The sequence below is a fragment of the Colobus angolensis genome, unplaced genomic scaffold (genome assembly GCF_000951035.1).
Source record: "Colobus angolensis palliatus isolate OR3802 unplaced genomic scaffold, Cang.pa_1.0 Scaffold160, whole genome shotgun sequence".
NCBI lineage: Eukaryota > Metazoa > Chordata > Mammalia > Primates > Cercopithecidae > Colobus > Colobus angolensis.
In genome coordinates, this window is record NW_012114711.1 from 4,490,995 (window position 1) to 4,516,099 (window position 25,105).

A 25,105-nucleotide genomic window follows, 5' to 3' on the forward strand; every position below is an offset into this window, starting at 1 on the left:
ACTGGTGTATCCAGTAAAGGAGGAGGGGCTAGAGGAAGAGAGGGCAAGACAATGGGATCAGTGTACTTGCTGGCTGGGAGAAGTGTTTTTTATAGTGATATTTTAATGCCAATTTTTACTGCTTTTATTATTATTTTTAAACATCTTTACAGACCCTTTTATTATATGTGCCCTTGGCATATAGCTCCTACCCCTACAGGGAAGAGTCTGTGACTTGCCGTTGATACCTGACTATTCAGACAAGCCCAAATTAGGTGAAACTTTACCAAATAACCACCTTGTGATCTAAGGTGTTAAAGTCAGGGAAATCAAGGAAAGACTGGGGAATTGTTTCAGATAGAAATAGACTAAAGAGGCAGAGAAATAGACTAAAGAGGCATAATTAAGAGAGTCCAGGCATGGTGGGTGATGCCTATAATCCCAGCACACTGGGTAGCCGAGGTGAATGGAATGCTTGAGCCCAGAATTTTAAGACCAGCCTGGCAACATGGTGAAATGCCATCTCTACAAAAAAACAAAAATTAAACTGGCATGGTGGCAAAAATTAACCCAGGAAGCCTAGGTGGAAGGTTCACCTGAGCCCAGGAGGTTGAGGCTGCTGTGATTGTGCCACTGAACTTTAGTCTGTATAACAGAATAACAACCTGTCTAAAAAAAAAAAAAAAAATTATCAACTGGATTCTTTTGGTTTAAAAGATTTTATTGGGAGCCAGACATAGTGGCTTAAGCCTGTAATCCCAGCACTTTGGGAGGCTGAGGTAGGAGAATGGCTTGAGGTCAGGAGTTTGAGACCTGCTTGGACAACACAAGGTGACTCCACATAGCCAGGCATGGTGGCAGGCACCTGTGGTTCTAACTACTTGGGAGGCTGAGATGGGAGGATCACTTGAGTCCAGGAGTTAGAGGCTGCAGTGAGCTACGATCACACTACTGCACTCTAGCTTGGGTGACAGCGTGAGACACTATCTCTACAATAAAAACAAAACAACAAAAAAAGTATTTTATTAGAAAAAATGGGGAATGGGACCTGAAGATTAGATGTTTAGTGTTGAATCAATCTTAATTTCTTGTTATTGCTGGTTTTGGGGGTGTCATGTCCCTTGTTTGTTGGAAATATAAACTAATTTATTTGGTTAATAGGGGACTGATTTACAAGAGAAAAAAATTCTTTGTCCATTTTTATAATAGTTTCTGTGAATTTGAGATTGTTTTAAAATAAAATAATTTTAAATATGTGTATTGAATTTATATTTAATATAGACTTGCATTTAAAACAGGGCCTTTTTTTTTTTTTATGTGATTTTTTCTTTTCTTTTCCCAGGTGATGGTCTTTTAAGCCGTCCTATTTTTACTCAGGAGCCACATGATGTCATTTTTCCTTTGGATTTATCAAAATCTGAGGTCATCCTGAAATGCGCTGCTAATGGTTACCCTTCACCTCATTATAGGTAAAATCCTACCTCTGGGCATGACACTATTTTATTCTTCGTCACTGAACCAAAACATACACAAAATAAAATGTTTTATAAAATGTCCTAATTTGTAGTGTACAGCTCAAGAAATTTCTCTATGGTTATGCAGCCATGTGACAATCACTCAGATAAAGATATAGGCATTTCCAGTACCCCAGGGTGTTACCTCATGCCACTTTGCAGGCAATAATTAAGCGCCTACCCATCAGCTCCAGGTAACCATAATTATGTCTCTGTCTTACTGATTAGGTCTGCTTAGAACATTAATTCTTGAGATTGGTGCCATGCATTGCCATATTGTGGTCAGAATTGAGAGAGAGAGAGAGAGAGAGACAGAGAGAGAGAGAGAAAGAGAGAAAAGGGAGAGAGAGGAGAGAAAGACAGGAAGCAAGTAACACAAGAAGCCAGGGAAAAAAGAAAGATAAAAAGAAAGAAAAAAAATGAAGGGAAAGGAAAGAAAGATTTGTTTCCTCAATTTGAACGACTAAAATGTAAGCTTATTTTGCATTTCCCACCCCTACCTCGATGTGGAACTGCAGCCTCAGTTGCTACATATATAATGATTATGAAAATGTTCTATAAAGAATGAATCAAGATGGATATCTAGATTTATTTCATCACATAAAATTATGTGACTTCACTGGTGGCCCAAAAATACTGATTTTAGAAAAGTAGGTTGAAGACAGCTATGTACCCTCTAAGGCAGAAAGGGAATTTTTACTCTGGGCAAATAAGGAAAAAAAAAACTACATTTGTTTCTCACATATTATTTGTGGAATTATAGGGAGAAAGGGTCAGTAAGTTTTTGTTCTTATTTACAAAGTTGCAGCAAAGGCAGAATTTGATTCATATTGTGGGTGGAATTTACAAATTTAAAAATATATGCATACATAAATATACATAGGTAAATAATAAAGATAGTTGGTAGAAACTTCATATGTTGTGTTAATACAGGAAAAGAAAATACATATTAAACTTTTGTAGCTTTGGGTTTTAAAAGCATTTTTTTAAGTCTTGTTTTTTAGATGTGAAGTTGAAATGATACACACAAAAAGTGACAATTTCAGTTCATTTTGACAAAATAGGCTGGTTTAGCCTAATTTTATTTTGCAGTAAAAATACACTATTGATGTGTAGAATTATTTAGATCCTAAAATTGTCTCGATTAATTAATTAAATGACTTAAATGCACTTAATTAGCTACATGACTTCAAAGCTAAAGGCAGTTCTACCTTATCTTGTATTTTTTTGAGCTAACTTCAGCATCTTCTTTTTACAACAAAGGAACTGAAGAACTATCTCTTCTCATTCCACATACTAAAGCTTCCTTGTCTTTATCTTACCCAAACCAATGAAACTCATCTGTTAGGAGAAGATCCTTCACTTTACAAGTTCAGGACACTCAATTCAGACTTCGTTGATTTGTTAGTTTTTCTCAAATGATGAGCTGTCTTATTAGTTTAATATACGGTTAAATATATGAAAATTTGATTAATACATTTTTTGAGATCACCTAATACTTAAAGTAGTAATTTTATGTTTGAGAGCTAATTAGGTTGATCCTAGGGTTAGGAGAGAAAGAATATAAGAATTCCTATACTTTTTTTTGAAAGTTTGCTGAATATAAGATGGACACATAAATAAATAAATTACATTTTTATATAAAATATCTTTTGGTTTTTAACAGGTGGAAGGATATAAAATAGGTTCTCAAGATAATTTGCTAATTAGTTTTATCTGTGAAAAAATACACAGAATGAAGACGGCATTTTTCAACGTTGTTAAATGGCTTTTATTTCTAAGACACTTCTAAGCTAAAAGGCTAAAGACAAGTAACTTAGGTACTTATTTCCAGCCCCCATAACCTGGTTTGGCTCATTTCTTTTTTTTTTAACTTTTAAGTTCAGGGGTACATATGCAGGTTTGTTTTATAGATAAACCTGTGACATGGGGGTTTGTTGTACAAATTATTTCATCATCCAGGCACTAACCCTGGTGCTTATTGGTTATTTTGCCTGATCCTCTCTCTCCTCCCATCCTCCATCCTCCATCCTCCAGCAGACCCCAGTGTCTGTTGTTCCCCTTACTCATAGGCAAGAAACTGTGGAAAGAGAGTGAGGAAAGAATTAAGTTTTTAATGCTTAAATGTCAGATTCAGACCCAATTTTATTGATAATAAAGCAAAGGACAGAGGTATATCAGATAATGTGCATTAGCAACAAAATGTAAAATTTTAGTTGTAATATGACCCTTTCTAACTTAAATTTTATTTTCTAAAAAGCCTCACAATTATATTCACCTTAGACTGTGTGTGTGTGTGTGCATGTGTGTGTCTTAGAAGGAAAGCCTTTAAAATTCACAGATTCTAACATTTTGAGGTTACTTGGGTATAGCGTAAAGCAACATAAAAGAATCCCGGACTTCGAGTTATCATGTCTAGTCACAGCTCTATCAATCTATTGGTAACTTTGGAATAATCATTTTTCTCCCATGGCATCATCTTCCTTATTCATAAAATGAGGCTGGGTTTGATTTTAAGATGTGTTTTCTTTCTTTTAGTAAATTCCATACAGCAAATGAAATCTCAGGGAAAATAAGCAATATGAAAAGCAAACTTTTTGAAATAGCTTAAGCTTTCCCATGAAAAAAGAATTATCCTTTACTCTTTCTTTTTTTTTTTGAGATGGAGTCTCACTCTGTTGCCCAGGCTGGAGTGCGGTGGCTGAATCTCAGCTCACTGCAAGCTCCGCTTCCCGGGTTCACGCCATTCTCCTGCCTCAGCCTCCCAAGTAGCTGGGACTACAGGCGCCCGCCACCTCGCCTGGCTAGTTTTTTGTATTTTTTAGTAGAGACGGGGTTTCACTTTGTTAGCCAGGATGGTCTCGATCTCCTGACCTCGTGATCTACCCGTCTCGGCCTCTCAAAGTGCTGGGATTACAGGCTTGAGCCGCCTCGCCCGGCCTCCTTTACTCTTTCAAACTCACATAACACATGAGAATACAAAGTCCAGCCCTGAAACCGTGCAAAGGGAAGAGAAATGGGTTACCCAAAGATGGTGCTTTGGAAAGATTGCTTATACCTGGAAAATCTAGCAAAATCATGTAGCAATGAACTTAGTTCTATCTCAGAATATATATTTCATTTGGAAAAATGAAATAACATGCACATAAATTATTTCTAAACCGGATACACTCTCTATCAGAGAAAAGGATTTCTGACAATCCTCTCTACCTGGTCACCAGAGGAGACTCCGTTCTGTAATTTAGTCTACTCTACCCTAGTCATGAACACAACCTTCAGTCTGGAGAAGCTCTAGGCCTCTAAGAAAGAAAAACTGTAAATGTAGTCACTCTGCCCTTCTATTCTTTTTATTCATTTCCCCCAACTTGGTCCTTTTAACAACCGTGTGAGATAAGCAGAATATACATTATTGCACACATTGTATAATTTGTGAAATGACTTCTGGAGAAATCAGAGGGCTTGTTGAAGTATATGGAGCAAGGGAATGTTAAAGCTAGCACTAGGATTCTTTCCAGAGGGGTGACAGACTCAGATTCAGTGTACATCACAATCACCCAGAGAGACTTAAAATTTAGATTTTGGTGTTCTCTGTCAGAGGTCTGGGGATGGGCTCAGGAATAAGCCAGGCAGAGAGAGACAAATATCATCTGATCTCACTCATATGTGGAATCTAAAAAATGTTGATTTCATAGAATCAACTCATAGAAGTAGAGTGTAGAATGGAGGTTACCAGAGGCTGAGTCAGGGAGGGGCAGGAAGGGAAAGGGGACACCTGGATCAAAGGGTGCAAAGTGATCTTTAGACAGGAGGAATAAGTTCTGGGATTTGTTTGCACAGTAGAGGGACTATAGTTAGTGATAATGTATTGTATATTTCAAAGTAGCTGGAAGAGAAGATTTTGAATGCTGTCACCACAGACAAATGATAGATTTTTGAGGTAATGAATATGCTCATTACTCTGATTTGATCATTACAAAATGCGTACATGTATGAAAACATCACATTATTCCCTATAAATTTGTGCCACCATTATTTGTCAATTAAAAATAAACGAAACTCAGAAAAGAAGCACATACTTTCAACAAATGTACCATGTAATTTTAAAGCAAAGCCTAATTTTGAAAACACCAATATGCACAAGCCCGCACACGTGCGCGCGCACACACACACACACAAAACACACACACACATTACAGAAAGACAGCCAACAAACACAGCCCACAACCATTATTCTTTTTTGTTTTTGTTTTTGTTTTTGAGACAGAGTCTTGCCCTGTCAGCCAGGCTGGAGTGCAGTGGTGCGATCTTAACTCATTGCAACCTCTGTCTCCAGGGCTTAAGCAATTCTGCCTCAGCCTCTCGAGTAGTTGGGATTACAGGCGTGTGCCACCATGCCCTGCTAATTTTTGTGGTTTTTTAGTAGAGATGGGGTTTCACGAATTTGGCCAGGCTGATATCGAACTCCTGACCTCAGGTAATCAACCTGCTTTGGCCTCTCAAAGTGCTGGGATTACAGGCGTGAACCACCGTGCCTGGCCCAGCCATTATTCTTGACACAGGACTGAACTACTTAAAAGTGAAGGATGTTTCCCAACAAAGGGTCAAGGTTTTAGTTCACATCCATTATGTTTTCTGGAACTAATATGATACTAATTCAGATGCTAAAAGTAATCATTTAAAACACACTTCCTAGGTTGCATGATAGGATGACACTTGTCAGTGTGCAATTCTATCAGAAACGTGTGCATGACAATCGTTTGAATTCATTGATACTGCTTCTCCATTGATTTAGACATATTAATTAGGACAAAGCCCACACCAGGAGTTGAACCCCTGATCTATATGCACAGTTTAATAATCATTGTACCATAGTGATCAGAAGGGATACTGTGAAAAATTCATTTGCTGCAGCTAAGCCAACAACTTTGAATTTGTGTTGAAAAACAATTACTGAGTTTAATTAGGAGCATGTAATGATGACAGCAGTTATTTCAGTGATTGATTCCAAAATTAAAAAGAGCTGGCAAACTAAGTATGGTATATCCTATGCTTTGAAAACGATAGGGAACATGGAAGTCTAAAGATCCTGCCCTGTAAGCAAATTATCAAAAACTGTATTAGAGTGCTGGCAAGGAGAATATTGGTGTCTTGAGACAGGCCTAAAGAAAGAAAAGTTTTGAAGGGTTTTATTTTTGTTTTTTGTTTGTTTTTCTTTACTTTTTTCTTACCCTAATATTGAAAACAAGGAGCAGCCTCTACAAATTCCACTAGAAAAAAAATGATCACAGAAAATATAGGCAAATGAAATGTACTCTTTGACAGCTGTCTTTCAACTTTCAAGTGTGCAGGAAATGGCTAAATAATTTGAAAGTTAACAGAGTTGGTTCAAAACCTTTGATTGATTTGATATCTGATCCATCACATCACGTCTTTAACAGGGTAGAGGATTACCTAAGTTCATATTTCTTTTCTACTTTGGTAGGCATTTGTCAGATTCTCCCCATGGGATGTTTGAAGATGCACCTGAAAGAGGTCAATAACATTTGAATTAATTCTGTATTTTTAGTAGAGACGGGGTTTTGCCATGTTGCCCAGGCTGGTCCCAAACTCCTGTGCTCAAGTTATCTGCCCACCATGGCCACCCAAAGTGCTGGGATTACAGGCATCTGCCCAACCTCTTTGAATTAATTCTGTAAAATGCCAGTTTTTAAAAAATTAACCACTGCCACCAAAATATTTTTAATATGATTTTGGTATAAAGGGGAGAATCATAGCAAAGCTGGCATAAACTCTAAAAAACACAGTTTGGAAATTGGCTATATTCCATAGGAAAAGATCATTCACTTGTTTTCCTAGATGACTGTGATGGGGTTTAGGACACACCACCTCAAAATATGGCATCTTGGCATTTGAGAAAATAGCAGAAGCAGGAAGATCATTCTCACCTTCCCCTCACTCTTCTCTGAAGTAGGTCATAAAACCTTTATTCCAGAGGTATCCTTTCTATACCCAGAAGAAAGAAACACCCTTTTCCTCCTCAAAGACACAGAGAAACCAAGAAGAACTGGAAAAAAAAGGCCTTGCTAAGTTCCTGTCAGTTTCTTACCATTAGATCATACCCTCTTTTAACAATCATACTTTTGCAAGACTGTCTACTCTTCATCAAAACTAGCATTAAAAACACACAGGTTTTCCTGTTTTTTAGGATTATTTTTTTCTGAAGGCTTTCATGTCATGGAATATTTATATTAAATAAAATTGCATGTTTTTGTCTTATTAATCTTCCTTTTCTTTTAGAGACCTCAGCCATGAACCTAGCAATGAATGAGAAAAGATATTTTTCTACATGTACAACTGGTTGTCATTATTCAATATTTTTAAGTCTCTATTTTTAAAAATGGTCTATGCAACTACATACAGCCTGTGCCCTAAGAATATATCTCATTAGATATGTAAGAATCATGCTTCACAATATTTGGATATTTTGATGGAGTTGGAAGTTTCAAGGTAGGAAAAGTGAGTCTGGTTAGAGATAATTATCAGGTATTCATTTGTCTTAAAAATGACCAAATAAAATTTCTAAAACTAGCTAGGAATCTTTGAAAGTAAATATAACTCTAAGACCCTTCAGCTAGTTAATTCATGTACTAAAGAATTGTTGACTAATAGCTAAGCCAAGAGAATGTTTGCTTCTCAAAATAAAAACCTCTCAAACAGCATTTGCTTTGCAAAAGTATAATTTTAGTTTGGCATTTCTAAGTACCATTGAAATATTTTCAACATGATTAATTTTGCAAGTAACATACTAACAGAGGCAATCATGTTCTAAAGTAGTCAGATTATTATTGTTTTGTTTTCAGCCTTGAATTGGCATTGTAAAATTATTCTTTCCATTTTTAATATACGCTTCTTGAATTCCTATCTTTAAATCATTTTGACATTCAATTTTCTGCTACCAGTTGTGGATATTCAGGTAAGGTATATGTTATTTGAAAAGTCGCTAAAGGAACAGGTTGGCCAGTATTATGGATTGACTGTCTAATTTTTATTTCTCATGTCGAGAGTTCTGTTTCCTCTTTGTATACATTTGGGTGAATGTAACGTATAAAGAGTATATCTTTCAAATAATCTAGTTACTGACATCACCAAACCCACGAAGACAGTCACCTTTGGTAAAACTGGTAGGATTCCCTCCACATGTAATCATGTTTTGTTTTTTGGGGTTTCTTATAGTTTCAGGAATTAGAACTACATGTTGTTTAAGTCAAAGAGTGATTGATTCTGTATATTATAAGCATAATTTTATTTTTTTTCCTTGAAGGTGGAAGCAAAATGGCACAGACATTGATTTTACTATGAGTTATCACTACAGGTTGGATGGAGGCAGTCTTGCAATCAGTAGCCCCTACACAGATCAAGATATTGGCATGTACCAGTGCCTGGCCACCAATCTTCTGGGGACAATTCTGAGCCGGAAGGCAAAGCTCCAATTTGCATGTGAGTTTGGGGGTAAATTTTGTAATCTGTGTCTCTGAAAATATAATATTCTTCTGATACACACATTTTAAAAATCTCACTTTGCCGATAATATATTTGAGAATGAATGTGAATTTATGGGCTTTTGACAATCTTCATTTTGTGAATCTAGATTCCTGTGTATATTAGAAACCTGCTTCTGAAAAAGAAAAAAAAAAAACAGAGAAAAGATCAACATTATTATATTTTGTGAATTATTTTCAGAAACATTTCTAAAAGTTCCAAACATAAATATTAATATAAAGATATATGATATAGCATTATTTTTCTTTTTCTTTTGCATTGGATGTTAATGTGGAGAGCAAAGGAAGAAAAAGCTGAGGGCAGAGATGTCCTCTGGGGGAGGTGGGCATTCTCCCAAGAAAAGCGATCATGCACCCCCAGTTTGATGTAGGTGGAAATAAAGTGGTTGCCAAAGGCAGGTTTTATATTAACTGTAACAATGTCCAGCTGCATCACATAAATGTCATCCAAGTAATTACCTTGGTGACATTTGGGGACATTAGCAGATGAACAATAGACATACTGCGTCTAATATCCTTTATATATAGTGTTTCCAGGGACTGAAATGTTTCATATTGGATTCAGCAAAGGCCCTGTTTGAGAGTAATTATATCTGTTGATGTGGATAAAGTAGAAGGCTTGCATTTCTCCCTTTGCACCAACCATTATGTCCCGGAGGATCTATCCAAGGAGCCAAAAAGTGAGCTGCTATACCTGCAGGGCTCATAGAAATGTCCACACTATCGCTTACTTTGAAAAAGTAATTGTTCTGAAATTTTATTAATAAATACATGCCCAAAACTCACCTTGTGAAACTATTTCAGTCATCAGTAAACACATGAATTAATAACTGGGTCTATTTCTCATTGCAAGTCTTGTGTTCCAAAGGTCATTCTACACCAGAGATCACTTGGTCTACACAGAGTTCTCTTTATGTTGACCATTGTGAAGATGGCCTTACTTCTGATTTTACACACACCACATACACATACACACATGCACACACATAAACATATATACAGATATACACACATAAATACATTGCTAACTGTATCCAAATGTATTTGTATCTATGGAAGTAAGAAGTGAATGTGGAAGTCTATTTACCTAAATAGAAGGGGGAAAAGGGCCAGTGGCTACTTTGGGACATAGGATAAAAATATTTATAACACTTGATTTCTTCATTTCAGCTAAGACTATCACCTGGAAAAATAATAGGGAACAAAATAACATAGAAACTTACGTTATAGAAATGAAGAATTGTTCCAGACTTTGAATGATTCTGCCACAGCAATTGTTTATTTCTCCTGCTTGGATAGGAGATGACCCTACAACATACACATGATATGAATCAGATTCCATAATCATAAATTTGACTTTTTGGTAAAGGGTACTCCATATAGCATATTTTATTGGCTATACCCTCGAGTTTCTCTAGAGTTATGATTCTATCTACTCTTGAAAACAGTTGAATGTCTACATCTCAAATTAATGCACTCTTTTATATAACCATATTATTTCTTCTCCTTTGTTCTGTACTTTTTAACAAAAATATGTTTTAAAATGTCCTACATTATTATATCATACCTTCTTTCTGCTTTAAAAATTTCTTGCAACTAGAAATTTCCCTAGTTAAAACTTATTTTGTCTATGCCATATCAGAGAAAGTCTCAATTAAGAAGAAATTATATGCTTTCATCTGGCTAAATGGGACAAATCAATTTTTCTGTCCTTATTAACTTTCCCATCTTATCATAACATTTTCCGTTTTGGGGCAGAAGGTGTATGACTGTTGTTCTTGAAGAGCATTTCTATTACCATTAATGCAGAAAGTAAAATGGCCTATATCCATTAACTAATCTTTCTTCTGCAAAGTTAGAGGATCTTAGGCTCTAAGAGCTTGCAAAAACAAGAACCACAACATGGTGGTGGTGTCAGGTCTGAAATATTTCTCATTGTATCCAGGGAGACACGTGCTAGAGTGTGGAAACAGAAAGAGTAAAGGGTATAAATGCAAGTCCCCAACCAAATGAAAAGCTCCTAAAGTGCATGAACTGTATCTTCATCTTCATTATAATTACTCACAACCTCCTTCATAAATTTTTAACAATATCAGTTTTGAGACACAAGGCCTTTGCTAGGATAACCACAGTAGTTAAATGCTGAGATTTTGTGAATAGAGAGGTCTGAGTTCAAATTCTTTTCGTCAAATATCTAGTAGTATGAAATTAGGTCATTTCTTAACAACATTAAGCCTCTGTTAAGAAATCTATACAATGAGAATACAGCAGTGGCCACCACATAGGACAATGACATGGAGTCACGGAGAAAATGAATGTCAAGTCCCTGATCCATTATGGACCCTAGGGAAATGACAATTCTAATTCTTCCTTTCACTATTATACCTCTCTCAACTTGGACAAACATCTATGTATTTCAAACCACTTGAATTGCTTATGGAAAAATCTTCTAGTTTACATTTTAAAACTTTCTATAAGGCTAGTTTCTTGTTCTTTTGTTTTCATGTCAAATATAATACATGTGGTTTGACATATATTATTTCACTTGAATTGGACAACAGCTGTAGGAGGCAGTTGCTATCATTGTCCCCATTTTACAGATTAGAAGCCTGAGGCTCACTGAGATTGGGGCTTCTTACAGTATGTTGTTAGAGAAAAGTTGGAACTTGTGTAAAGAAAAAAAAGACTTCAGACTCCAAAACTCATGCACTTCATCTCACGGTATTGAGTCCTTCTCAAATACTGACCACACACTTCATGTGGGCCTTCTTTCTTTGTTTCATTTGCTGGCACAGTAGTTGTCTAAATAATAAACCATATCTTCAGGACAGAATGGTTCAAATAAGCCTGGTAGTAGATGCGGGTGCTTCCTTGTCCACATCCGCTTTTGCAAGTGATATGCCAACCCCCGGCTAGTAATACCCACAGATATCCCTTTTTGCATTTCATGCCCCAAACCTCTCCATGGGATCAGGCTGAAACTAGACAACAGCTGCGACACCTTAATTAGCTTCTTCATTTGCTTTTTCCTTCATCCCTCCCTGCCTTTCTCCTAAGAGGAGTCCCTCAATAAATCATATGCACCTGAATCCTTGCCTCAGGCTCTGCTTCTAAGGAATCCAAAGTGAGACAGAGATTAAACATTTAACATGAGATCGCTGATCTACTTACTGATAGAAAAAATGGGTCCAGAAGCCCCACTCCTATGAACTCTCATAGATAAGAACAAGCTATGCATCAAAATAAAAATGTATCAACCCCTTGCTTCCCGTCAATTGGCAGTCCATTGCAAAATGTCACTTTGACCTTCAGAACAAATGGTCTTATGAACAACCTTTCAGAATATACCCTGTCCGTGGTAGAAATGCTGCAGGGACATACCTTTAGATAATTGATGGCTTTTGTTTGTCACTTTTATCCTGGTATTCAGTAATCCAAATGCACACTTTGAATTTATTTTAGACACAGACTGTAACACTCTGCTTCATCATGAATCGTCTCATCATGAAATCATCCTGAAATGTGGCCTGTGTATGAAAACTATTTAGGTGAAATATACTCCTAAATCAAATCTGTCTTTAACCAACTACGTAACTTAGACAAGTCATTCACTTCTCTGGACTTAGCTAAAGTATATTTTGAATTATTTGATTACAAAAGTCTCTTTCCACTGTTGTCATATAATCTGTCCTTCCAAATACTCAGGTAGATCCTAATTTAAGTATCTCTTTCTTCCCCAACCCAAACTCTACCCTAAAACAAATTCAGCAGGTGTCTAGTCACCAAAGGATTTTGTTATCATCCTGGCATTCTTGAATGATAAAACTAGTTTGACTTCTAAAATCACTTGTAGCTACTTTGAATTTCGTTTGTTTCTCAAAGACTTTGGTGGTAAAGGTTGAATGTAGACCTCCTCCTTTTGTATGTATGTTAATGAATTACTTTGTTTTTGTGTGTGAGAATATTACATCTGTCATTGCTGTTTAAAATGTCATCCTTGAGAAAATGAGATAGGTGTTTTGAAAGAAACCCATGATATCACTCAGATGTAATTTTTAAAGGCCCTTATAATATATAACTCTACCAATGAAAAGATAAACATTTATGATAAAAGGTAGTCATGAATGGGACTTTTTGATCCTGCACTATTTAATGTTTAATCACAGCTAGCATTTCAAATAAGTTTGCTCCATTACTGCAGAAGGAAAGGCAGCTGGGCTGGAGCCTCCTAATTGACCCTTCATTTATTTATCCTCCAAGCAACCAGAGAACACCTAATTTATATGCATCAAGCACTACACCAGGTCCTAAAGATTAAATGGTAGATAAGAAACAGCTACTTCCTGTCTTCACAGAGCAGACAGGTGAAACCTTTAATACAATTAAAAATAAGAAGAAAAGGAAAATAAAAGAAATTGCTAACGCTTACAAAGTATTATGTGGCAGGCATTGTTCCAAACTCTTTATGTAAATTAGCTCCATTGATCCTCACGATAACCCTCTGAGAGTATCACAGTCTTCACTTTCAGATAAGCAGAGATTGAGGCATAGAAGAATGAACTAGCCTGCCTAAAATCACACACAGTATGCAGCAGAGTTCGTTTTCAAATCCAGACAGAGTGGAGAGTCCATGCTCCTACCACCTACTGCACTGTCTCAAAACATCAAGTGAAGTGAGAAAGGTGAAATTAACCTATAACAGAGTGGAGCTCAAAGTGAGAAGTAGTGAAGTTTGTCTGAATTGGAGAAAAGGCAAGGGAAGCCTTTTAAAGGGAATGGGCTTGCATTGAACCTTGACATGTTAGTTTGTGTTCTAGACAGAGAAAGTGGGTGAAGAAAGTACAGGTTGGAAGAACACTGAGAGGAAATGCAGTTGTGTGAACAATCTTCAAGTATCGAAGAAAGTTTGGGGAGGTGGGCAAAAGACCTGAGAACTGAAATGCAGAAAGCTAGGGATCAGAAATGACTGGTTTTTTAGGTTGAGACTGAAAACTAATTTGGAACCACTTATAGGTAGTCCTTCATATCCAAGCCTAATCTTCAAGCAATAGGATAATTTAGAGATATTATGAGATGCCAAAGGAACATGTAAACATCCATCATAGTACAATATTCAACACTCAGTATGACATTGTGTACATGTGTTAATTTATGGTTAAATGGGTGTGCTAGTATTGCCCATTTCATATAGGGTTACTATGAGGACCAAAGGTATTATGTGGAAAGCAGAGGGCAAGGGCAACTGATAGACTGGTATGAGTTGAAGACGGTGAGATAGGCAGGGATCTGGCCATACAACTATTAATAGGCCAAGTTTTGTATTTTACTGCTTATCCTAAGAGCAATGGAACCGTCCTGAACAATGTTAAGGATGTTGAAGTTGTTTATAAAATGAAGTTTGAAGCCTGGCTCAGTGGCTCACACCAGTAATCCCAGCACTTTGGGAGGCTGAGGCAGGCGGATCACGAGGTCAGGAGTTCAAGACCAGTCTGGCCAACATAGTGAAACCCCATCTCTACTAAAAATACAAAAACTTAGTCGGGTGTAGTGGTGTACTCCTGTAATCCCAGCTACTCAGGAGGCTGAGGCAGGAGAATCGTATGAACCCAGGAGGCAGAGGTTGCAGTGAGCTGAGATCGTTCTACTGCACTCCAGCCTGGGAAACAGAATGAGGCTCCATCTCTTAAAAAAAAAGTAGTTTTAAATACCACATACTATTTCCTTAAATATGTTAGTCTGACATGTTTTGATACTATTAATATTATTAAAACCATAGTACACATACTTAGGGGGCATCCCAAACCTCAGATTTATAATAACTTATATGATGGAGTTAAAGAATTCTTGCACCACATCACAGGATTGATTTTAAATGGTTCAAGGTTAAAATGCAGCAATAATGCATTTTAAAGGGCTATAAACATGTAGGCATTTACAATCATCATAATTTTTTTCCAGAGGAATGCAAACGGTTTTACACCTGCCATGCCATTCATCTTTATTCTATACCTGTAAGCTATTCTTAACCATGTTTTACAGGTGAAGACATTAAAAGGCAGGACAACTATGTTACTTGCCCAAGGTCAACTAACCTACAGCAGACCCAGAATTTCTAACATCTTGAAACAACTTTTTAAATATATATTTATTTTGTAGACAGGGGAAGTAAATCAGAATTCTCATGAATTTAATGCCATATTCAAAGAAAAACAAAAAAAGGTAAAGTCATAACATAAAGGTCTTTGACTCCTTACAGAAGGATTCTAAGATGTTTGTGTATTTAAAGGTGATATATACTTTTATTTCTATCTTTCGGCTAGGGTCTTATAAGCAGAAACAAAACGCCTCACATTTAGAAATAAATGTTAAGAGTTTCCAAATGTCTTTAAAATTCTTTCATATATAAGAACTGTAAAACCAGTTATACATGATCCCGATGATAAGGTGATAAAATGCATTTATATCAGAAAAAGAAATTAATACCCAGGAGAAGAAGCTTTAAAAATAACACTTAAAAATGCATTTGGAAATTGTAAAGTCTCTGATAATTGTGAAGTGTGTATTAAGTGGGTAATGCATACCTAATTATAAATGAAAACGCTAAATGGTTTTAACCTTTTTTCTACATCAGAGAAGAACTAGCTGAACAAAAATCATGAAGAAATATTTTTTCTTTAATTTCTTAAATTAAAAAAGTTGGTAAATTAGTATTGATTTTTTTCAGTATCATTTTCAAATAACATAAACAATGTTACAACGGATTTAATATTCTCAATTTGTCTTAATGAAATCACAGCATAACCATGAATTGGTATCATATCAAGGAGAAAACTTTGTCTTTGCTTTTAAAAATAATTCAGATCTTAAACAAATAGAATGTAAGCAGTTGCATGGTTAAATTATAGCAAGCCACTGTTGTATTTATATTTAAAATCAACAGGGAAGCAGATTATTCAATGCTTTAGCCTCATTTTTTCCACACTATCACTGCTGGAAATCTATTTATGTATCTTATCAGAAATGGTACTTTTTCAAAATTCAGGTCTTCTCCCACTGCCTACTTCTACTTATATTCAGCAGGAGCTAGTCTTTTTACTTCATTTGAATAAAATTGCACAGGCTAAGAGTTGGGATGGGAGAGGAAAATATCAGAAAGTAAGGGATCCATTCTATCAAAATTGGGAGTTTCTGATTCAAAACTGAGACAGATGCACAAGCTGAAATGCTTGTTTATTACTCATGTTATCTGACAAATGGTTTCAAGGAATTTATGAACATAGCATGTAAAGATTTTGCTTCTAAGATTTATAAGATTGGTTCAAATTACAGTGACTTTTTTTGCATTGAAGGATGAGGCAAATATTTCTGTTGTTTGTTTATATATAAATAAATAAATATATAATACAAAGAGCATTTATAAGTAATAATTTATAGATAATTATCTGAATATATATCCAACATTGTCTACAAAGTACATCAGATTCAGGGGTTTAAACAGTAAATACAGGACAGAAGAAGGCAGGTAAGAGGCAAGACTAGCTTGCAGCTCCTGCCGGGAAGAACAGAGCAGCATGTGGAGACTCACATCATGAACGTTTGCACCGGAAACTACCTCAGGAACATAACAGGAAAGCCGACAGAATCCACAAACCCTTTGAAAGAACTGGATCACTGCTGCAGGCTCCCTGAGATGCAGAAAAGCTTTGAGTCTGCTTGCTTTCTCAACAGGGAGGCTGGTGGTCTGGGGCAGGTTCTCAACCCTGGTCACTAGCTGCCTGGAAATAGACTCAGTGCTGTTGGAGGCGGATGGGGCATGGTGGGAGTGAGACTGGCCTTTAGGACTCAGGCTGTGTGTGGGTGGGGTGAGGCCTGTGACTGCCAGCTTTTCCTCACTTTCCTGGTGAATTATATGACTCAGCAGAGGCAGCCCTAATCCCCCTGGGAATATAACTCCATCACACTGGGAAATGTACCCCCATCCCTCACAGCAGCTGCAGCAAGCCTCACCCAAGGAGAGGCTGAGCTCAGACACACCTTATCACTATCCCCATCTGGTGGTCTTTTTCTATGTGTCCTGGTAGCTAAAGACAACAATCATAATCTCTTGAAAGCTCTATTGCCCTGCGCACCACCTGAGAAACCTGAATACTTAACAAATGTCCCTAGGGCATGTTTGCATCCTCCCTATAGGACCACAGCTGATGCACTCCTGAAAGTGCCATCTCCTGGCTGGAGGCCAACCGACACAAAAACAGCACTAAACAAAAACACAACCAAGGACCCTCACAGAGTTCACTTCACTCCCCTACTACCTCCATCAGAGCAGGTGGTGGTATCCACAGGTGCAAGACCTAAAGATAGATCACATTACAGGACTCTGCAGACACTCCCCAGTACCAACCAGAGTCTGGTAGCTCCACTGGGTGCTAGATCCAGAAGAGCAAAGCAATCACTACAGTTCAGCTCTCAGGAGGCCCCATTCCTAGGGGAAGGGGGAGAACCTCAAATCAAAGGAGCACCCCATGGGACAAAAGAATCTGAACAGCAGCCCTTGAATCCCAGATCTTCCCTCTGACATAATGTACCCAAATGAGAAGAAACCAGAAAGACAATTCTGGTAATATGACAAAGTAAGATTCTTCAACTCCCCCAAAAGATTATGCCAGCTTACCTGCAATGGATCTAAACCAAGGTGAAACTTCCGAATTGCCAGGAAAATAATTCAGAAGCTTAATTATTAAGCTAATCAATAAGTCACCAGAGGCCAGGCACAGTGGCTCACGCCTGTAATCCCAGCACTCTGGGAGGCTGAGGCAGGTGGATCATGAGGTCAGGAGATCAAGACCAGCATGGCTAAAATGGTGAAACCCTGTCTCTACTAAAAAATACAAAAAATTAGCCGGGCATGGTGGCGGGCACATGTAGTCCCAGCTACTCAGGAGTCTGAGGCAGGAGAATGGCATGAATCCAGGAGGCAGAGCTTGCAGTGAGCTGAGATCACGCCACTGCACTCCAGCCTGGGTGACAGTGCGAGACTCTGTCTCAAAAAAAAAAAAAAAAAGAAAAAAGAAAAAAGAAGTCACCAGAGAAAGGTGAAGTCCAACTTAAAGAAATTAAAAACATGATACAGGATATGAAAGGAAAATTCTTCAGTGAAATAGATAGCATAAATAAAAAACAATCACAACTTCTGGAAATCAAGGACACACTTAGAGAAATGCAAAATGCACTGGAAAGTCTCAGCAATAGAATCGAACAAGTAGAAGAAAGAACTTCAGAGCTCAAAGACAAGGCTTTCAAATTAACCCAATCCAACAAAGACAAAGAAAAAAGAATAAAAAATAAATAAACAAAGCCTCCAAGAAATTTGGGATTATGTTAAATGATCAAATGACCAAACATAAGAATAACTGGTGTTCCTGAGGAAGAAGAGAAATCTAACAATTTGGAAAATATATTTGAGAAAATAATTCAGGAAAACTTACCCAGCTTTGCTAGAGATCTAGACATCCAAATACGAGAAACTCAAAGAACATATGGGAAATTCTTCACAAAAAGATAATCACCTAGGCGCATAGTCATCAGGTTACCTAAAGTTGAGACAAAGGAAAGACTCTTAATAGCTATGAGACAAAAGCATCAGGTAACCTATAAGGGAAAACATATCAGATTAACGGAAGATTTCTCACCAGGAATCCTACAAGCTAAAAGGGATTGGGGTTCTATTTTTAGCCTCCTTAAACAAAACAACTATTAGCCAAGAATTTTGTATCCAGTTAAAGTAAGTTTCATAAATGAAGTAAAGACAGTCTTTTCCAGACAATTAAATGCTGGGAGAATTTGCCACTACCAAGGCAGCACTACAAGAATTGCTAAAAGGAGCTCTAAATCTTGAAACAAGTCTTCAAAATACAGCAAAATAGAACATCCTTAAAGCATAAACCTCACAGAACCTATATAACAATAACACAATGAAAACAAGCAAACAAATAATCAAAAAAAACACAAGGTATTCAGCCAGCAAATAGCATGGTGAATAGAATAGTACCTAACATCTCAATACTAACATTGAAAGTAAATGGCCTAAATGCTCCACTTAAAAGATACAGAATGGCAGAATAAATGAGAATTCACCAATCAAGTTTCTGCTGTCTTCAGGAGACTCAACTAACACAGAAGAACTCAAATATACTTACACTAAAGGAGTGGAAAAAGATATTCCATGCAAGTGGACACCAAAAGCAAGCAGTAGTAACTATTCTTACATCAGAGAAAACATACTTTAAAGCAACAGCAGTTTAAAGAAACAAAAAGAGGAACATTATATGATGATAAAGGATTAGTCCAACAGGAAAATATCACAATTATAAATACATATGCACCTACACTTGTGCTCCCAAATTTATAAAACAATTACTATGAGACCTAAGAAATGAGATAGATGGCAACACAATAATAGTGGAGGATTTTAATACTCCATTGACAGCAACACAATAATAGTGGAGGATTTTAATACTCCATTGACAGCACTAGACAAATCATCAAGACAGAAAGTCAACAAAGAAACAATGGACATAAACTGTATTCTAGAACAAATGAACTTAACAGATATTTACAGAAAATTCTATCCAACAACTGCAGAATATACATTCCATTCATGGGCACATGGAACATTCTCCAAGATAGACCACAAAACAAGTCTCAGTAAATTGAAGAAAATCAAAATTATATCAAGTAGTCTCTCAGACCACAGTGAAATAAAATTGGAAATCAACTCCAAAAGGATCCCTCAAAACCAGGCAAATACATGGAAATTAAATAATCTGCTCTTGAATGATCAAACAAAAACCTGGCTCTTTGAAAAGACAAATAAAATTGGTAGACTGTTAGTGAGATTAACCATAAAAAGAAGAGAGAAGATCCAAATAAGCTCTATTAGAAATCAAACGGAAGATATTTCAACTGATACCACAGAAATACAAAAGATTATTGAAGGCTGCTATGAACACCTTCACACGTATAAACTAGAAAACCTAGAGGAGATGGATAAATTCCTGGAAATATACAACTTTCCTAGATTAAACCAGTAAGATGTACAACCGGAACAAGATAGGAATGCCCATTTCACTCCTTCTATTCAACATAGTACTGGAAGTCCTAGTCAGAGCTTTCAGACAAGAAAAAGAAATAAAGGGTATCCAAATTGGTAAAGAGGAAGTCAAACTGTCTCTGTTTGCTGATGTTATGATTGTAAACCTAAAAAACCCTAAAGATTCATCCAAAAAGCTCCTGAAACTGGTAAATGAATTCACCGAAGTTTCCAGATACAAAATTAAAGTACACAAATCAGTAGCTCTGCTATCTACCAACAATGACCAAGCTGAAAATCAAATCAAGAACTCCACCCCTTTCACAATAGCTGCAAAAACAAACAAACAAACAAACACTCAGGAATATACCTAACCAAGGATGTGAAAGACCTCTACAAGGAAAACTACAAAACACTGCTGAAAGAAACCACAGACAAAACAAACAAATGGAAATGCATCCCATGCTCATGGATGAGGAGAATCAATACTGTGAAAATGACCACACTGCCAAAAGCAATCTACAAAGTCAGTGCAATTCCCATCAAGATAGCACCAACATTCTTTTCAGAACTAGCAAAAACAATCCTAAAATTCATATGGAACCGAAGAAGAGCCCACAAAGCCAAAGCAAGACTAAGCAAAAAGAACAAATTTGGAGGCATCACATTACTTCACTTCACCCTTTTCTCTGAGGCCGTAGTCACCAAAACAACATGGTACTCGTATAAAAATAGGCACATAGACCAATGAAACAGAATAAAGAACACAGAAATAAAGCCAAAAACTTATGGTCAACTGATCTTCAACAAAGCAAACAAAAACATACAGTGTGGAGAGGACACCCTATTCAACAAATGGTGCTGGGATAATTGGAAAACCCCGTGTAGAAGAATGAAACTGGATCCTCATCTCTCACCTTACACAAAAATCAACTCAAGATGGATCAAAGACTTAAACATAAGACCTGAAACCATAAAGATAATAGAAAATAACATTGGAACAACTCTTCTAGACAATGGCTTAGGCAAAGATTTCATGACCAAGAACACAAAGCAAACACAACAAAAACAAAGATAAATAGATGGGACTTAATTAAACTAAAAAGCTTCTGCACAGCAAAAGAAATAATCATCAGAGTTTACAAACAAGCCACAGAGTGGGAGAAAATGTTCACAATCTATTTATCCAACGAACGACTGATATCTAGAATCTACAAGGAACTAAAATCACCAAGAAAAAAACAATTCCATTAAAAAGTGGACTAAGGAAATGAATAGACAATTCTCAAAAGAAGACATACAAATGGCAAACAAGCACAAATGGGAAAATACTTAACACTGCCAATTATAAGGAAAATGTAAATCAAAACCACAATGCAATACAACATCCCTCCTGCAAGAATTGCCATAATCAAAAAATCAAAAAACAATAGACATTGGCACAGATGTATTGAAAAAGGAACACTTTTACACTGTTGGTGGGAATGTAAACTAGTACAATCACTATGGAAAACAGTGTGGAGATTCCTTAAAGGACTAAAAGTAGATCTACCGTTTGATCCAGCAATCCCACTACTTGTTATCTACCCAGAGGAAAACAAGTTATTATACAAAAAAAAAAAACTTGCACACACTTGTTTATAGCAGCACAATTTGCAACAGCAAAATTATCAAATGAGCCCAAATGTCCATCAATAACAAGCGGATAAAGAAAATGTGGTATATATAGCATGGAATACTACTCAGCCATAAAAAGGAATGAAACAATGGCATTCACAACAACCTGGATGGAATTGGAGACTATTATTGTAAGTGAAGTAACTCAGGAATGGAAAAATCAAACATCATATGTTCTCATTCATATGTGGGAGCTAAGCTATGTGTACACAAAGCGTAAGAACGATACATTGGATTTTGGGGATTGGGGGAAAGGGTGGGGGGTGGTGAGGGATAAAAGACTACACATTGGGTACAGCGTACATGACTCAGTTGATGGGTGCACCAAAATCTCAGAAATCACCACTAAAAAGCTTATTCATGTAACCAAACACCACCTCTTCCCCAAAAACCTACTGAAATAGAAAAAAAGGAAAATAAATAAATAAATAACATTATTGGAACAACAAGAAAACCAAAAACAAATAAACAGCAAATACAAATAATAAAGAGTTTTGATGGAAATCCACTGAAACGTTAATTATGTTTTAAAGCAGGAGTGTCCAATCTTTTGGCTTCTCTGGGCTACAGTGGAAGAAGAATTGTCTTGGGCCACATATAAAATAAACTAATTCTAATAATAGATGATGAACTAAAAAGAAAATTGCAAAAAAATCTCATAACATTTTAAGAAAGTTTACGAATTTTTGTTGGGACACATTCAAAGCCATCCTAGGTTGCATGCAGCCTGAGGGGCTGTAGGTTGGACAAGATTGTTTTAAGGTATTAATTTATGCTCTTCTTTTCCCTAGAAGTATAATATATATTGAAAAGTACAAAAAAAAAATGAGCAGATAGATCAATGAAGTATTACTAAGCCAGATCCAGAAAAAGATATTACCAACATCCCCAGAAGGTCCACCCATTATGTCCCTTTCTAGTTACGACTTCCTCCTTCTGCCTCAAAGCTAAGCCATATCTCAATTTGTGAATTTCTAATTATTATTGCTTTTTAAACTTTATGTGAATGAAAGCATGCAGTATATAATATATTTCTTCAAGTCTGAATTATTAGCCAACTATGTTTCTGAGATCCATTTATATTGTTGTCGGTGGCTGTAGTTCATTTTTCTCATCACATATAATATCTTATTGTATGAATATAATATAGTTTATGTGGAACTTTTACAATTATTGGAAATTTGCATCATTTCTAAGTGCATTCTTCCATGATTATTCTTGCACATATCTTTTGGTAGAGCTGTGTAAATGTTTCTCTGTTGTTTACCAGAAGCAGAGTTATAGGGCAACTGGGCATGCACAGGACAATTTTAAAAGATAACACCAAATTGTTGTCTCTAGTGGTTTTATTAATTTGTACTCTTTCCAGTAATGTTTTTTTCTATATTCTTGACAATACTTGATGTGATTAGTCTTTTAAAAAATTTTAGCCTTTTGGGGGGGCATAGTAAAAACTATCTCATTTTAGTTTAGCTTCTGTTTCCTGATTACTAATGAAATTGAGCACTTTTTATTAATATATATATTGGCTATTTGGAAATCTCCCTCCCTCTCTTTGGTTTCTAGGAATAACTTAATTCATTTTTCCGTATTTTAATTGAGTTGTTTTTGTTTTCATTAGTGATTGATTCTAGAGAAGGGCACATGGTTGCTTTCATGTGCAGGATACCACTTCTACTGTGTTGCTTGCCTTTTCACTCTCTTCACCATGTCTTTTGATAAACAAAAAAATTAATTTTAACACAGTTTAATCTATTTGTCTTTTTCTTTTTAAGATGTTTTTTGTAAAAAGTTTAAGAACTATTTGCCTGTCTTGAGGTCATAAGTATATTTTCCTATATTATCTTCTATAGTGTATTTTGTCCTGCGTATTTAAAATTATAATGCACCTGAATTTTATATATTTATTCATTTATTTGTATTGTGTAAAATAGGTTCAATACACGTTTTTTTCTATAGGGGTCCAATTGAGCCAGAACGTATATGAATGATACAATCCTTTATTTGCTGTTCTGCAGTGTCATCTCTAAAGGGAATTAAGTCTGCATGCCTGCTTGAGCCTGCTTTTGACCTCTTTTTTCTCTCTTCCTTTGTTGTATTTGTCTTGCTTGTGTAAATGCTGTATTCTAGTAATTACTGCAGTCTTACAGAAAGTCTTAATATCTGGTAGCTATTAAAATAGACATTTTTAAAAAAAAAAAAAAGAAAGAAAAAAGAGGCTTGAGTTGTAAGTGAAACCCAAGGAGAATAAAATCCAAAGAGAACCAGAGGAGAATAAAAATTCATGCCATAAGATCCAATCCATTATGAAAATTGAGCTTTAAAAAGCTTTAGAATTAGTGACCAAAGTGAAGAGGGGTACATATCTTTCATGGGTTAAAAATAAAACAACTGTTTCTATGAGTATAATCACACACTCTGAGTGTAAAAAGCCTGAGGGAAGCTTCTCCTGTGAACCTGCATCAAGAGTAGTGGGTAATTCAGTGGATTACAGTCCCCTCACAGACAGACAATGCTGGCTTTCTTATGGTAGCTTCCTATAGCATACCTCAAAAATCATAGCTACCATGTATGAGGTATTTAGTAAGCCTTTTACATAACATTTGTTAGAAAACTTCCCAAACTATGTGCCCGGTTTACTACCAGTATAGCCAGTGTCACCAGACATCTCACTATTCTCTGACTGTAGCTGTTACAACAGCATCAATAGGTTCTCTAAAATGCAGGCAATAGAAACGAGTTGCTAAATTTGTCAAACTTTAAGTGAATGTAATTTTTTGGTGTGTTAGTTGGCTCTTCTTGATGGAAGGCTCACAACCTGTAACTGACTGCAGAGCTTCTGCTTACCAATTTCAGAAAACTAGGTTTAGAGTATTTCCTTTGAGCATTCCTTCATGTGCTTTTATGAGGCAAAGTCTCCTTCCCTATTTCCAAGATGGATACTTTGGAAAGGTAACATGTTCTAGTTCTCAAATTGATGTCAGTACACTCATGTTACTTTCTTCTCTATTTTTGTAGCAGTGAGGGAATAATGGGAATTTATACAAAAAAAGCACATGAGTATTTCAAGTTCTGTGATGTTGAACACATTCTCTATGATGTATGCTTTAGTTGTATCTTCCTCAAAGTAAGTACCAACCTTCCTATAGTTATTTCTAATTAAACAGCATAATCTAGTTTAATCCTCAAAACTATCATGTAAAATAGAAGATACTATTATAATTTCAATTTTATATATGAGGAAAATTAAGTTCAGAGAAGTGAAGTAATGTGCCCAAGAACATCAA

General features: G+C 36.2%; 1 protein-coding gene across 3 annotated transcripts in view; it reads left to right on the forward strand.

Annotated features, from left to right (window-relative positions):
• The window catches only part of CNTN6 (contactin 6), a 306,520-nt gene that overhangs the window by 131,370 nt on the left and 150,045 nt on the right, over positions 1–25,105 (forward strand). For all 3 annotated transcript variants that reach the window (XM_011937225.1, XM_011937224.1, XM_011937226.1), the window contains 2 exons: positions 1,322–1,448; positions 8,815–8,990. In XM_011937225.1, coding sequence (XP_011792615.1) covers positions 1,322–1,448; positions 8,815–8,990 — 303 coding nt within the window. The remainder of the gene's footprint in view (positions 1–1,321; positions 1,449–8,814; positions 8,991–25,105) is intronic.